Source organism: Curcuma longa, chromosome 1 (genome assembly GCF_044706935.1).
Source record: "Curcuma longa cultivar G26 ecotype Majalengka, Jawa Barat chromosome 1, ITB_CL_G26_1.1, whole genome shotgun sequence".
Classification (NCBI taxonomy): Eukaryota; Viridiplantae; Streptophyta; class Magnoliopsida; order Zingiberales; family Zingiberaceae; genus Curcuma; species Curcuma longa.
Window position 1 is genome coordinate 7838703 of NC_133861.1, and position 16795 is coordinate 7855497.

At 35.2% G+C, this 16795-nt stretch overlaps 1 protein-coding gene across 2 annotated transcripts; it reads left to right on the forward strand.

The window, feature by feature from the left end:
• Positions 1-7835: 7835 nt before the first annotated feature.
• Positions 7836-15622, forward strand: LOC141845342 (uncharacterized). 2 transcript variants are annotated; one of them, XM_074733413.1, is made up of 15 exons: positions 7836-8450; positions 8549-8742; positions 10090-10171; positions 10276-10379; positions 10800-10926; positions 11070-11164; positions 12204-12327; positions 12762-12842; positions 13195-13293; positions 13403-13588; positions 13819-13909; positions 13984-14054; positions 14159-14230; positions 14655-14810; positions 15242-15622. In XM_074733413.1, the coding sequence occupies exons 2-15, from the start codon at positions 8702-8704 to the stop codon at positions 15416-15418; spliced, it is 1506 nt and encodes a 501-aa protein (XP_074589514.1). In that variant the 5' UTR covers positions 7836-8450; positions 8549-8701; the 3' UTR covers positions 15419-15622. The 2 variants fall into 2 exon arrangements, with proteins under 2 accessions (XP_074589514.1, XP_074589519.1); XM_074733418.1 differs by having other exon boundaries at positions 7836-8742; positions 14667-14810.
• Positions 15623-16795: the final 1173 nt, after the last annotated feature.

Here is a 16795-nt window from a genome sequence, read left to right on the forward strand (position 1 = left end):
ATAGCGAGAAACGGAACCCACCAGAGATCCATGCGAATTTGAATAAAACGTTTATGTAGAATATCCTTTTGATGGGCAAAATCTTTGCAAATCTGGAGAGTAAAGCCAATCTAAGCATGATCAGCGTGTACCCACCTCTATGGTATCCACACAAGCACAACCGCCGTCCGTGTCATGAACAAGATTAAAGTATCACATAACTCACACCGTAGAGTTAGCTACTATTTATAATTGAGATCGAACCCTAACTTTAGGGTTGACACGGTTTTATCATATAAGATCGTGTTAAAAAAAACACCCAACTTCCAAGTCTTATCTATCTAATAAGACACTTTCATACATTTTCAAAATGCAAAGGAAATTATAAACGTGGGTATTAAAACTGTGAGTCATAGGAAAACTCAAATCCATATTAGATTAACTCATTAATCCAATATGTTTAAAATCCATTTAGATTAATCCATTAATCCAACAAGCTTAGGCCCACATTATTTTAATCGTACTAAAATAAAACAAACTCCAAAATCGATGTGCTCTCTGTGTGTAACCCAATATGTTCTCATAACGTTAGCAGTGACTCTAAAATTTCATTTTAAAGACAGAAGTAATAAATGTCATCTAGCAATGCATCATGACCACCTAAGTGATGAGAATGTCATAGATTTGACTTAACCTGTCTATGATTATTTTATTATATAACTTAGTCCTTTTGTCCATGACCTCTAGATTAATTTACGAAGCATAGAATATGTCATCCTCTCATCAATTTTGTGTTTCTCGATCTCTATATAGACTTACTTAACCAAATAACTTTAATATCTCATATTGACTTATTTAAGCATGACTATGCATAGTAGTTATACTTAATCAAGGGGCCCACAGACATCATTTCTGTTATGTGGAAAGGATAAATTTTATCTACATCACTCACATTCTTCTGCATAACTTACTGGATACCCAGTGAACAACTTTATAATCAACCTTGTTATAAGTGATGTTTGTCGATACTAAAGTACACAACTCCTTTTATAAGGAACTGTAGTGACTTCAGGTCAGAGGACTGTTTATATTAATAGTCACTATGAGAATGTTTATAACACTCAATATAACAATCCATAAATCATTCTCATAGCGGGTCATTTAGTACATATTCTCTAATATATACTCATCTGTTAACTTAATATCTCATATCTATGACTTGTGAGATTAAGTCATTAGTTAACCTACATGCTAGTCTTAATGCATTAATATTGCCCTTGTATATTAATACTTGACTACGAATAATTAAGAGTAGTGTTTTTATTTTTCTATAGTTTCCCACAATCAATTCTGATAATTGATATCTCATAGAATAAAACCTACCATTCTAGGACATTATTATATTTATAAATTTACACAAATATGAAGTAAATATAATAAATACAAATATTGTCTTTTATTAAAATATGATACAAAAGTCTCAAATTAATATCTCATGATTGGATCTTAGGGCTTACACTAACACTATCCTCCATGGCTGATCTTGTTTACCTTAAAGGTGTTAAAAGGAATAGAAAATGAGAAAGAGATGATAAAATTTTACCATTTAATCTCACATCTTAAAACAAAGGTCCATTTAAGTGCCTTACCATTTTAAATTGGATATGTCACACTCTTGGATCTCCCAAACAAGCCCTAAGTGAAGGTAAGTTATACACACACACACTTTGTCACAATTTGTAGCTGAAGTTTGTTTTATCAGGATTTAAGAATATAACATGCTGAAACTTGGATCAATCCAAAAACAAACCCAAGCCCAATCTGCAAAATAAATGCTCTTTGAATTACACAAAGAGGACAATTAAAAATAAGTTCTGCAATGTCTATGGAATGCTTCAAATATTTGCTAGACCAATTGTTTTTCAGATAATGCAGCCTTCAGGGATCAAGGTTCTTTTGAAATCATCGACGTTGAGCTACATATGGGAATTTTAGTTTATCCTTGTTATAGAGTGATACTATGAGAGAAGGAAGATCATCATCAACCAAAACAGGTGCTCCTTAAAGACTAGAATATGTGGAGCATAAAAAGGCATCAATTGTGCTTTTCGAATGTAACACTTGACATCTGATATATCATTGTCGAGCGTATTTCTCTCAACCATTTGAGATCAGTTCATTGAGCTCTATAGGCTATAGGCTATATTACTAGTAATATAAAGAATTAAATTATTCATATTGCGTTAACTATGATGTTTTGCACTTGTAAATAATCACCAGCAGAAGTGAATAGATAAGAAGCAAAAGATGTCCAATAACCTATTATGCAAGCAATTTTGATCTTTTCGGGCAATCAGAATCACTATTCTCATCAATCCCAGAGCAATGGACATCTGAGAAAGATGTCCAAAATGCAAATGAAACATCCCTGGACGAGATAAATAGCAATATGATTAAGAATCAAGCAATTCAGCCACCCACAACAATAGTACCAGATACACAGAAAGGTTCGATTTCTGCTCCCAACAGTCCAATCTTTCAAACAAACAAGCTATAATGAAAAATCAGCAAAGAGAAATAGACGCAAATAAAAATCGCAGAGAGAAAAGAACGAACCCTAAGTTTTGAATCGCACAAGCTCGAAAAAATCCCTTCCATTAGCGATCAAAACGACTAGCAAAATCTGAAGAAACAAACAAACATCAAAAGAAGAAAGCACTGGGATTAAGAAATGAGATCGTACCAGTGAAGCGAGGAAATGGGAATCGTTCGATCGAACTAGCACTCGCTCATTCGATCCACGTCCTGTTCGTTTCCTTGTTGTCGGCTTCTCCACGACCACGAGGCGGGTTTTTGCGCAGTTGGGCTATCAGGTAAGCCGCCATTTAAGTAACGACCCACGGCACGAAGTCCATGGTTCCCCCGTCCGTCATGCGATAAAATAACTCGGGACCCATCCTGGTCGTACGATTTGCTCGTGATGCAAGTTGGAGCGTCGATCAATGCATTCATTTAAATCACAACCAAGCCCACGACCCATCCGTCGACAAAGAGGAGCGAAGTGAAGCGACTAGTGAACCAAGCGAAGTGGCAAGCGGATTTCTACAAACTTAGCTCTAATACCATGCCAAAGTAAAATGAAAAAATAAACAAAGTAAAAAAACAAAAAACCTTTTTATTCCCAAATGAAGATGTCTCATTTTAATTTTTTTATTAAAAAATATTTAATTTTACTATTCAATCGTATATAATTATTCAAATATCTTTCAAGACTATTCAAAATTTAACTTTATTTAAATTTTAAATCAATCAGACATAATATGGTAGCTATGAAATCGTAACTCTTACGACATACTATTCTTATTTACATTGTAACAACTATGCTTTTGTAGTTATTATAATATGCTCGATCGGTTCAAAATATCTTTGTATTGGGTTGGTACGCATATATTTTGGTACAAAAAGTTAAGACCTAGTTCAATTGGAGGTGACACATCGGACACAATGCTCGACTCCATGCCAGACTAGCTCGGTTCAATGCCTGACTCCGACATAGCTTCGTGTCCAAGCTTTGTGCTCCAAACTCAGTGCTCGACTCGATCCAACTCCAGCTCCACGATCAACCAATCTTGTACTCGACTCCTTGATCGGTCGACATTGTGCTCGACTGGGCGCCCACCCAAGCTCTAGTCCTCGAGCCTGACTTCTGATTGACTCGGCACCAGACCAACTCTGTAACTCGACCCTGCTCAACTCCGTGATCTACTCGATGCTCCACTGACTCAATGACTTCCTAGATAGAGGTCGACTCCTCGGTTATCTTAGCCTAATCGAGTCCGTACTCTCGCTCAAGTAGTCACCTACCCCATTAATACAGCATGGTGCACTGCACTAAATATGATGATAGGACCTTCAACTAATGTAATGAGGAGATATTTCTTTTACTGTTGATGGGACGTCTCCTCTAATGTCTTATATAAATCCCGCTTCCTATGATCATAGGTACGCATTCACACACACAATTGTCATTCTCCCACTCTCTACATTCCTTCTTCTCCATCTTCAGTCTAACAGGGAACTGACTTGAGTGTCAGAGCGACTAAGCCAGGACATCCTTTGACTTTCGTTCGTACCCTCCTTCTTGTCTTTGAGGCTCTATAGGAATGTCGTCCCCTTCCGTTGCTCATGGGTTGTAGGCGACTCTGTCAACACAGAAGTCAGGTATTCGATTACTTATTCGAAGGTGATCTCAAACAGAAATAATTTTTTATTATAGTATTATTACAGTAACTACAGAATAATTACTACAATATAAAAAATCAATTATTCCATTTTAATAAAAAATATTATATATAAAATATTATTATATTAAAATATTATTTATCAATTCAGTTAAGATTATTTAAATTCATCAAAATTATTTTAAAATAATTATTAGATAAATATTATAATATCGTAGCAATCAGCAATAAGAATATTTGCAGAATAAATAATATAACTATGCCTTCTTTTGATTTTTATTAATATCTTTTTAATGATTTACATAATTTAAAATATTCTTTTGACACGAAATATAAACTTAAGTTCAATATCGAAGAGCAAAGTTAATTTAATCTCAAAATGATAAAATGGTAGGATAATTAAAAAAAACTTTTTAACATATTTTTATTACTTTTATATATTTTTTCTAAAATAAAATTTCTCAAAATTTACCATATCAGCTCATGTAAGCTGGCGTGGCAGCCAAGCTGGCATGCGCTATAGACCAATAGGAATCTATCTAAAACAGTCGCATATTAAATCAAATGGAAGACCCTCTCCCCACCATCACTTTTAGCTGGCCTGGTGCACCTACTTAATGCTTTCTGCGGGACCATTCTCACCCACTGTTCCACTCAAATGACCAAATTGTTATTATTTATTATTTATGAAGTAAAAAATTATTTTTAAATTTGTTTTGATTTAAAAGAGATTCCATATTCAACCGAAACAGGCTCCTAGTCAAAGTAAAGTCCCGCGAAGCCAAAACAATTGTCAATATCCTTTTGCCCCACCAAACACGTCAATACACGTGTCTGGAGCTCAGGCCCCACGTCACTTGGACGCATGCGCGGCTACTTCAAGGAATCGTCCCTTATCAAAAACTCAAATCACTCGCCGACTGCATTAAACTAGCATTTGGTACCTTTCACGTATATGGATGCTGATGTGGGCCCTACAGATCGGAGCCAATCGCGAAAATAGGTGGTGGGTGATTGTGAGAACTCGGGATTTACTTTAAAAAAATGCATCGTTCTATTCGGTCGAGGTGGTGCCACGGTGTGGTCCTCCGCGGGCCTCCACAGCGAGTTTATCCTTTATCTTTTTTTTTTTTGACGGTTTACTTTTTCTGGAAAAAAGTCACTCTTTCTCACTTTCATTTTGCTGTGGAAGAAATTTGCATTTGCCCCTCGAGTGCCCCAAAAATTCAATTAGAACCCTCATAATTTATTGAACATGAGTTCCATAATTTATCAAAGGCTAGGCCTTCAATAGATGATCGACTCGAATTGCGGCACACTGCAAAAGATTTTCCCTCTAGCGAGAAGCAGGCCTAAGAACGTTGATCATTTAGATGGGCCTTCGTAGGCACTTCTTGATTTATCCTAGCAGTCAACGGAAAATTTTTGTAGGAGTGGAACTGTCACTTTTAGAATTAGTCGGATCGTAAGAATTCGATATCTAGATTATTAAAAATAAAAAATAAAAAACACTATACTAGCCCCATATGGTATAATGGTTAGACTCTCCAATAGATTAATTATATATCAAAGGTTTTAGTCTTAGCTGTGGCACATTGTATGTGATTTTTAATCTATGAGAAGAGGGTCTAAAAATGTTAGCTGTCTATCCTCCATGAGCACTTCTCGATTTACTTTGATGGAAGGTGGAAAACTTCATAAGGGTGGATCAGTCATTTGCAGGATTAGTCGGATTACAAAAAATTGTACTACACTATGATTGGAAGATATGCTACTAATTAATTTCCTTCAATGAGAGGACAAATGGTGTATGCGTAGCGACGTGTTGTGTGCTATTCGATTTATCCTGATGATCAATAGAAAATTTTCATAGGATCGGATTGGTTACCTTCAAAATTAGTCGATTTGAATAATTGAATATTTAGATCACAAAAGAAACACTCTATTAAGCCCTCGAAGTTATAGTGCGATAGTAAAAAGTGGGATGAACTCCTTAAATAATGAGAGTTTAAATCTCAACATGACACATTACACCTGAGGATTTAAAAAATTCATGACGTTGGATTGTCTGTCAAGATTCATCTGTATTTTGGATTGATCATCTCTAAAATTAATCCAATTATAAAAATTAAATACAAACTATCAAAAAAAAAATAAAATAAAAATAATAAAGAACCTCATGATTACGGTGGTAAGGGGTGGGATTTAAAATTTAATAGACACAAATACCGTACAAGTCAAATTTTGACTGGTATAAATTATACTCCGAATTAACTTTAAAATTTATCAAAAAAATGCACCATTTTTTAAAAATGTTGTAATCTGGTTGAACTTGATTCCTATTTAATATGTTTGACGAAGAATATTCAATGATCCTAAGAAATGTCAAACGAATATCTTTGTTCTTCTAATATTTTTCAATTTGTTCATACTAATTCTTTTGAATTGTGAACTCGACAGGACCTTAAATTTATGTCGAATGGTCATCGTCAAGGACCGAGGAACATTTTGGAAAAATAAAAGCGCCCCTTTTATAAATTTTAAAATATGAAGCGCCTATTTAAGCATGGAAGCCAAATATGTCCTTTAATAAAACGCCAATAAATTTAAACCTCAAAATTTAATTAGAATATACATTTTCATTTCATATAAAATTTAATCTTAGGTGGATAGTCCAATCCTATATTTCCTCTACCAAATAAATTTAAAAAATAAAGTGGCTCCTATATTTCCTCTACCAAATAAATTTAAAAAATAAAGTGGCTCGTATCTCAATTTCATTAATTGTTCAAACGTTATATATATATATATATATTTGCTGCGCGACGGTTTACTACGCGTGCGTCCGCCGATGGCCGACGGTCCTTCCTCGATCGGTCTTCGGTCGCGATTTAGCCCACAATGGCCGCATGCCACTGGCGGCGGTTTTCAACCGAATTCGGTCGGATTTCAACCACAATCCGGTCGGAATCCGGTGTCAGCCGGTGCGCCGACGAGTTGGCCGTCGATCGGGCCCGATCCGATGGCCGGCGGTGGCCGGACGGCGACGCGGCGGTGGGAACAGTGACTGGGGGTCGGAGTGTCGCGTACGGGTCGCATAAGAAACCGTCGCGCAGCAGAAAAAATTTGTATATATATATAAACCTTATTTAAAAAAATATCTTATCTTTTATTATATTTTAACAACATTCACCACTTCAACTCATACGATCATACCCCATAGATTATAGGGGCTTATCTCTTATCACAACATCATGCCCCATGGGCCCATATAGAACTAAATATTTGGAATCGAATATTTTGATCTATGATTGAATTAGTCTCTAAAACAAATTAAAATTAAATCAATATTAGAAATTTAAATATGGTAATAATTAAATTTGGACTTCAACATTATCCCCTATTTTTGTTATCATCACAAACAGTTTTGAATTGAAATAAAAATAGTTTTATTTATAAGTATTTAATAATTTTAAATGCAAAAGCATTAAAAGAAGGATATTTTTAAATAGAGCGCTATTTTAATTATAATGAAAATAAAAGGCGCTTTTCATTTTTTTTTACACTAATATTTACACTATTTTATTTTATAAATACTCTCTCTCTCTCTCTCTCGGACTGCTAATTTTCTCAATTCCCACGCTCCGTTCGCAGCCTAGTCGTCATCTCGCTTGCTCTCCAGCTCTCCTCTTTCCGTCTCTTGCGGATTCCCCCGCTATTCCCTCCTCGTTGGATGCATCCGACACCGCGAATCTTCTCCTCGCTCTTCGATCGATAAGGTTTCCCGCAGCTCTACCGAATCCGGAGCTACCGGCTTCTGATCTGCTTTAGACGCTGAGATGGAGCTGTGGAGATAGTCGATCTCAGATGTCGTCTTGATTGGAAGTACTGGATTTGATTTTTAGGCTTCTGCTGCTGCAATTCGCTGCCTTGAAGGAGTTCCGCGGCGTTTGGATCTTGAATTCCTGTCGCAGCTGCGTTGGTTTTGACCTGTAAAAGGAGTCACCAAGTGTTTTGTCGATTTTGGGGTCCCCGAGGCTGCAGATCTGTGAAAGAGGCAGTTTTTGGTGGAGATGAGAGGTTCCGTGTGATTTCGTCAGTGAAAAAATGAGGCTCGAGGAATCCCCGTGAACGGATTAGGGCTTCTTCCCGTCCTGTAAGTGGGGGTTCCTGAGCGTTCGAATTTGGATATTTTTGGCGAATGTTGTTTGGAGTTGCGTGTATCTCTTCGTACGTTTCATTTCGAGCTTGCTCTCTAGTGTTAGCTACGCGATTGTGTTGGATGTTTAAACAATTAAGTGCTTTACACAAAGCTTTTGACTTTACAGCGTAAAACAAGAGAAACTGCAAGAAAAACTGCAAGATTTGGTTTTGAAATTGGTCGAATCGTTGCTGTTGTGAAGAGAAAAAAAAAATGCAGCAGAGGGTTCCTTCTTTTTGCACATCTTGACTTGCTGTAGCTTTGAGGTGTGTGCAAGGAGATGATTGAGCAATTCATCAACTTTGTAATACGGCCTCCTAGGTATGTACGTATCTTGTTTACTTACAAAATTAGCAAGTATGACCTGCCATCTCCCCGTGTGTTGAAATGACTGATACATTCTTTGAGTTGTACAAAGTAATTTCCTATAAGAAGTCCAGTCATAGTATAAGAGGATCTCCTTTTTGGTAGTAAATGACTTGATTTTCATCTCGCTCTGCTGTATGAAGCTTTTTGAGCAAATTCTTGCCATTATTATATATGTATCATAAGTCATAACACTCTCCATTGAGCTATTTTGTTATATCTAGTCACAAATCCTTTCTGGCGTACTTGATTTTGTCGTATATCCACTATGCTGATATCTCATAATCTTTCTGATAATCAATGACTAGATTTTGGGCTTAATGTAGCTATTTTGAGCAGTTTAGTCACCTGTTTGTGTGTGCTATAATATTCATTTTGTTGTTTTTTCCATAATTCGAAAAAAATGTTTTTTAGTGCACTTACATTTCATTTGTTGATATCTTACTTTATCTACTACTTCTTACTCTCCTTGGACTTAATAGCTCTACTTAATTAGAACCAAGGTTATATGGTATATGGTTTGCAGCTGGCCAACTACATAGGGCATATGTGGTTTGTAGGCATATATGCAATCCATATTAGAAGATAGAAAAAGCTATTTTTATTTATGGAAATGCTTAGCATTTATATGACAAAGTACAACATCAATCTGTCTAGTCAATGCTTCCATTAAAATATTCATAACCATATAAGATAAAACACATAATTCTCACAGTCTATGTTATCAAAATATTCATTACCATATAAGATAAAACACATAATTCTAGCAATCTATGTTAATACAACAACAATCAAACCTTTGTCCCATTACGTGGGATTGACTATAACAATTTATGCAGTATGCGTATGGTTGAAAATATGAAATATAAAGCAGTTAAGTTAAAGATACAAGGTACCACACCAAAAACTTAGTTTTTGAAAGTGTTTCACAATCACAAGAACTAATCCCTTAAAAAAATTGTAGTAATATTAGGGTTTTGATTTTAACTGTTTTTTAAAAAATTTCACCTCAAACTAGTTTGAATGAACAATAATCACTTTTATGAATGTCCACATATATGCCGGATAGACCACATATGTGGCTGCATGGGCCACCTAGTTCGGCATATTGAAGGAAACTATATATTAGGGGACAGTCACCTTGTGCACATGCCTGGCTGGCCGCTTAGGCCTCTTTACAATCATGGTTAGAACTCATTATAACTAGTCATTTTACCTTTAATATTGTTATTGAGGATTTTTAAGGGCATATATTTACTTTCATTTTGATAACATCTGCACTTTTGGTATGATGACATCTAGGGCTGATTATAATCCGGACCAATACCTATGGGAACCAGAATTCACACTTGCTGGCAGAAAATATAAACGTCTAGACTTGGAGGCAAGTACGGACATGAGTTACTGAAGTTTTTCTGTTTTTGTCTGATAAAAATTTGGAGGATGTATTGCTGATGTTTGCTAATTTTACTTCATTAAACATGACAGCTCAAAAATGGAAGAGGTCACACCCTCAAATGTAGTCACTATGTTCCCTATTCTATACCTGAAAACACTGTTCTCCCTTGTGTTGTATACTGCCATGGCAACAGGTATGTCTTCATTCTTCAATGCTTTTATTTTAAAAATTCTCATATTGTTTATCGTTACAATATTGAGCACCTCTTCTGTAATTGTATTGCTGTTGTTGTGATATGCACCTTTGTTGGACAATGTAACCAACTTATTTTTAAAGATAAAAAGAAGAAAAAAAGGCAGAAACAGATAATGTTTGTTCTTTTTGCTATATAGAAGAATCAACACAAACATTGAGGATGTAAATCTCTTGATACCATTTTAAATACTAGCCAAAACTTTGTTGGCAAAAGTGTGAAGCTTTTTCTTGGTCTCTTTGTCTGAAGATATGTAGCAGTGCTAACCCAAGATTGAGCAAATAGATCTTTATATATCTAGAAGATATTTGCTTCCCTAATTGGAATTTTAGTTATTTGTCTCTTCTATGGAAATTGCAGTGGGTGCAGAGCAGATGCAAATGAAGCTGCAGTAATCCTTCTTCCTTCGAATATTACCCTCTTCACTCTGGACTTTTCAGGTTCAGGACTCTCTGAGGGTGAATATGTCAGCCTTGGTTGGCACGAGGTTGGTTATTGTGATTCCTTTTGGTTTCTGATCTTTGCTTACTCTTATCAATAGTTCACTGCTGAGATTGTTTTATTTATTTTGCTGATTACCTTCAAGACAAAAAAATTACTGATTATGGGTTTCATCAACTTGTATATCAGAAAGATGATCTCAAAACCGTGGTCACTTATCTCCGGACAAATAAACAAATTTCTTGTATTGGACTTTGGGGCCGATCAATGGGTGCTGTTACAAGGTATTTTTTGCTGGTTAATTTTTTTTATTATTCATTCATATGTCAATTTATCTGTCCATATTCTAGTAATCTTGCTAATGCAATGCACATATATTCATCCTGTATGTAGGTTATTTTCATCAATATCTTGATAATCTTTTGACCTATTCTTCTGATAGGTATTGCTCAGGAATTAATGGTAGCATAAATTGAGAGGAATAAAATATCATATTGTATGTGTGTGTGTATTAAATAGCTCATAACTAAAATATCCCATATAAGAGTAGATTCATAACATCATTATTAAACATATATAGTATTCTTCAATAAGTAATAATTCTGAGCCACCCTCAGGCTGAGCATAAATATCATCTATCTCTAGCTAGTTACATAAAATCCAAAAATTCAAATTGGCAAAAGTGAGAAGAAACTCAACAGATATAACAAAGATGCAATACTACAATAGTAGAGAAATTTTTTTGTTGCAATGCCCTGGATTGATCTTCAAAAGAATTGAAGGTTGGACTGTAGTTGATGATAATCCTCAAGAGGGACATCTTCAGAAGTTAGTGAAAATCTTCAGAAATATAATTTTCTTCAGCTCCCTCTCAAATTGAGACATCACAAGATTGTGAACTTTGTGAGGATGAATGACAATATGTGAGTGATTGTAAAGTAAAAGAGATAGATGAAGGCTTCCATTTTCATTCTTGATATGTGGAGTTAATACCAAAATAATTTTAACAGTATATTATCATACATCGCCTCAACCAGTTCATTCCAGTTATCTCATTTTGGAATCAACTTCTTCTTCTGGGTAGTTTTTCCATTTTGTCACTTGAACTCACGTGCAGGAATTTTGGTGGCGATTCAAGGATGATCCTTTCTGTTGCACAGAAAGCTGTTAGAGTTACCTCTAGTTTGCCTTCTATGACCATACAGTTGCCATCTTGTTTGTTTACAAGATGTAGTTGATTATATGGACAAAAACTGTTTTTTGGCATGAAGAGGTGGAAGCTATCCACTTATCCTTGTTTGTTTTTTTATTTTTGTGTAACAGCCTTCTTTATGGAGCAGAAGATCCCTCTATTGCTGGCATGGTGTTGGATAGTGCCTTCTCAAACTTATTTGAGCTTATGATGGAGCTTGCGGATGTCTACAAAATTCGTCTTCCAAAATTTACAGTATGATACATTTTGGAGCAATGCTTGTTCAACTAATAATATGCCCTTGAAATTGCTATAACAAGTTTTGGCAGATAACTCATATCTAGAAGATTTTTTCTTGATATTGTAATTGCTTGACTTGATTGGTAGCCCTGTGTGTAAGTATTTATCATGTGGTGGGTCTTGTGGTTCCATCCGCATGCACTTTACTATCTATTATGACAAATCCTGGTTGTTCCTTCTGATAATCACTTGTAGTTTCTCAACCACTTCCAGTATCATGCCAATGCATAATCTCTTTAGAGTTTTGTAATGGAAGAGAGAGTCATGTAGCTGGCCAATAGTTGATATCATCCTTATGATGATACTTTTTGTTGATACTGTCGATTCTGCTGCTTTTACATTTGGTGGCTTCAATATCTTAACATTATTATGTTGTACTTTTTATACAGATCCGACTGGCTCTGCGGTATATGAGGCGGGTTATTCAAAAGAGGGCTAACTTTGATATAATGGAACTCAATGCTGTGCAGGTACTGGGATTTGCACTTCTTTGTAGTCATTTGTCCTTTGGACTGTCTTTGTGATTTTTCCAATCCTCAGTGAGTTAAAGAACGCATGAAATATGTAGTTCCTGCAAAACAAACTTTACTTAAATTCCATGCTCTATTCCCAGCTTTGATTATGCAGCTTCAATTTTTACTTCAAAGTGAGTTCAAAATCCTAACCACTAAACTTGAGTTGTGTTACATAGTCGAAAGCTTAGTCTAGTTAAATTTTAATGCACCCACAGCACTTTTTTGGCCCTGATTGAACACACTATGATAGTAATGCATGATTAGCACCTCATACTATCACCTTATAATTTCTCATCATTGTCTCCAGTCTGCACCGAAGACCTTTATTCCAGCATTATTTGGGCATGCTTCAGATGACATATTTATTCAGGCTCGTCACTCAGATATTATATATGAGTCATATGCAGTATGTAACTGAAATTCTGTTTCTAAATTTTTGCAATTTTTTGTGAAAAAAAAATGAAAGTTTTTCATGGGAACCAACTCATATTTAATTCTCTTTTGTTATTCTACAGGGTGATAAGAACATTATCAAATTTGAGGGTGACCACAACTCACCCAGACCACAGTTCTACTATGATTCAGTTTCTATTTTCTTTTATAATGTCCTGCGACCTCCACAAATCCCTTCAAGTTCTTCGAATAAGTTTGAAAGGTACTATGATCTGGGTGATCTGAAGGTTGGTGCTGGGAATGAGGAGGTAATTTTCTATATCAATTAGCATGAACGTATTGCTGAAAAAAAAAGAAACTATCAATTGCAGTACTAGAAAAAGGAAATTAATGACATAGTATCTATAGAAGTATGTTTGGAATATAACTGTGTTGATATCTTAAATTTCACCTTGCAGAAGAAAAACATTCTACATATGTAATTTAGTATAAGTTGTGTTTCATTTACAACATCTGATGTTGAAGTTTGTGTTTTCAGAGTTTGCTATATGAAATCATCACTGGTCTCCGCACAGTTGGTAGTGATGAAGCATGCTCCTCATCAGCTCCTGGAATTCCTAACGCTGCAGGTTTAACCATCAGTACTGCTTTCGAATTGTGTTATTTTGTGTGTTTGGTTGTCTTTAAATTGGTTGCATCACAGGTTCAACTGCAAAATCTGTTGTCGAATTGTTATCAGAAAGTGTAACTCATCTATCCATTGCCAATGACTTTGTGAGTATGTTGTTGAAGTGATTTTTCTTTCTGCATAAAAAAATTTTAAAAAGAGAAAATGGCTTGGGGAAGTTGTTAAACATATACTTTGATTTCTTTTGCAGGATTTCCTTGTTGACGAAGATAATACAATTATCAAAATAGAAGGTGACACTAATGAAGGGTCCAATGTTCAGGTAGAAAGCTAATTTCTTTTTTTCCATTTCCTAGAATTTTGTTTTTCAAGCAACAACTTTTTTTTGTCGATTTGCCCTTAGGATCATTCCAATTATTAGAAATTTCATTGTGATATCATAATTTGTAAAAAAAAAAAATTGAAAATTTTATTAAAATTCCAGCCTACATCTGCTTCATCCCAGTTGCATCAGTTTTGATCAATTTTGGCTGGATTTTTTTTTTCTGGTTTAAAATAATATGATGCTAACATTATATTGGACTATATGATGGTTGTCGTCGAACTCGTCAAAATACTTTCTCTAATTCTTAGATCATGTCCTTGTGCTTGTTCATTAAACATTTCAGATTACAATTCCCTACTTTCTTTGTTTGGATGCTTACTGTTTCATAAAGGATATCAGATCCATGCTCATTAATTGACAGCATCTTTTGCAGGCAAAAAGGATTGAATCGAACGAGGAATGCTACTCGTATTCAAGCTCAAATAGGGAAAGTTGGGGGAGATGTTCTTCTTTAGGAGGAGATAGCGACAAGTCATCCTCAGTGGAACGCACCGGAAGATCAAATAGCAAACATCAGGTCTTTTGTTCTTCCCCAAGGCTAATGCCTATCCTTGCATTATGCTATCTAGATCATTTTATTCCACTACACAATGATCAGAAAAAACTTTACCACACACACATTTAGTCGAGCTACCTTTCTACTACTGATTTAAATTTGGAACTTTGAGTGCAAATCCTGTGTAGGAATTACTATACAAGGCCTCATTCCAGCCATAGGTTAGGGTGGGATTTGATCTCGATCGTCGATGGCTAGCACAGTCTACTGAAAAGAGCAGTCGACTCGACAACTAGGATCAAATTTTGACCTGATCAGACTACCGAAAAGAGGACCCTCCCTCGATAAGTTTTGCGACGGAGGGTCCCTCGATAGGATTTGCATTCAATTTGTTTTGTTAAGGAATCAGTCCACTCATTTCAGCTATTGTTTCTCTGAATTTTACACTACAGACGACGCTGAGACTCCTAGCCACGCCGCTCAGACGTATACGAAGGAGATCATCTCCAAAATCCAAGAACAACAAACCAAAGCGCGAGAAGAAGCTGGAGAAAAAGGAAACATTCAGCCAGCGGCTACAGCTTTGCTTCCTGGGGCTAACCAGGCACAGACGACGTCGATCAACCTGACCCGACCCGCTCTGATCTTCGCATAAACATGTACCACACCAACATAAAAAAGAAAAAATTATGGTGCTGGTGGCTATAGGTTACTAATTAGAAGGCTGTGGTTAGTGTTAACTGATACGACGACGACGACATTGTCTGTAGGATTTTGTTGGTTTGGCAAAGTCAAGTGTGATTACAGCTTTAGCTATTTTGTTCATGTTCTTACACTGCTTAGCACAGAGGCTGGTTGATGGATTATCATGAGAGTGTGTTGGCTGCTCAAGTCCATTATCGGATAAAAGATCTGATGTTTGCTAAATGATGAGATAAAAATGGCAGTAGATAAATAAAATGTAATTTTTAGAAATAATTTAGAAGGGTATATATATTTTTTCAAAACACCCTGCATTGGAAATTTAAGTTATAAAGGCCTTAAAAAATTATGAGTAAATTATTTTTTTAAAAAAATTTAACTTTAATTTTATGTTTAAATTTATAATTTTAGGTAAACTAACCAAATTTTTAATCAATAAACTTATACATAAATGAATAAATTGCTCGATTAGTTTAAAGTTAGCGATTTTTTTCTGTTCTCACTTTGCTGTATTTTTCATATGGATTCAATTCAGTGCTATAATTGAAGATAAATAAAATGTGTCACTAGAATTTTATTAATCTCTATAAAAATTACAAATCAAGTATATAATTTTTTATTTCAATGGGAGAGAGATTTCCAATTGGAATGAACACAAACAACTGTTCCTCATGACCAATGTTTATAAAAAAGAACCCATACATTTTTTTATTAATAACATCAAAATTACCCAAAAACACACAAAAAAACATCATATTTAAACAAATCTAAATATGAAGTAATTACAATTCTATAAATCTATGTAAAATAAGAGACTATCTACAAACTCAGCAGGGCTACTCCACTTCATCCAGTTGTACCAGTGTCTCTGTAGAACGACCTGACAGAAAACATAGAGAGAAAAAAAAGAAAAATAGAATAGAATTTTGGAAATCAATAATCTATTCATAGATCACAACTCATTAATAATAAATAAGTCCATTCAAATCATAGCAAAACTAGTAAGAATCAATTCTCTTCAACTAATGGATTAGTTTAAAAATTGATTAACCATAGAAAATTATCCCCACCATCAGAGTCTAGTTTATCTAATGCTTGACAGTTTCAGGTATGTAAAAATACAAATAAAATTTAAGAAACAAGGAAAATAAGATGTGATCCAAACCACCTCCGCAAGATCACGACAACAAGTTCCCCTACGGACGAGATAGGCCAGAAGCACCAACTTTGGATTCCTCTTGCAAACGAAGAAATTGCCACAAAACACAGCTCAAGTTGAGGTTTTGGGACAGAGTGAGTTTGCT

Excerpts from the sequence above, each read along its gene's own strand:
- LOC141845342 (XM_074733413.1), top strand. The coding sequence starts at position 8,702 with ATGATTGAGCAATTCATCAACTTTGTAATACGGCCTCCTAG. Across the intron at positions 10,380-10,799 it reads GTATACTGCCATGGCAACAG|TGGGTGCAGAGCAGATGCAA; the intron begins GTATGTCTTCAT and ends TGGAAATTGCAG. Across the intron at positions 14,811-15,241 it reads GATCAAATAGCAAACATCAG|ACGACGCTGAGACTCCTAGC; the intron begins GTCTTTTGTTCT and ends TTTACACTACAG.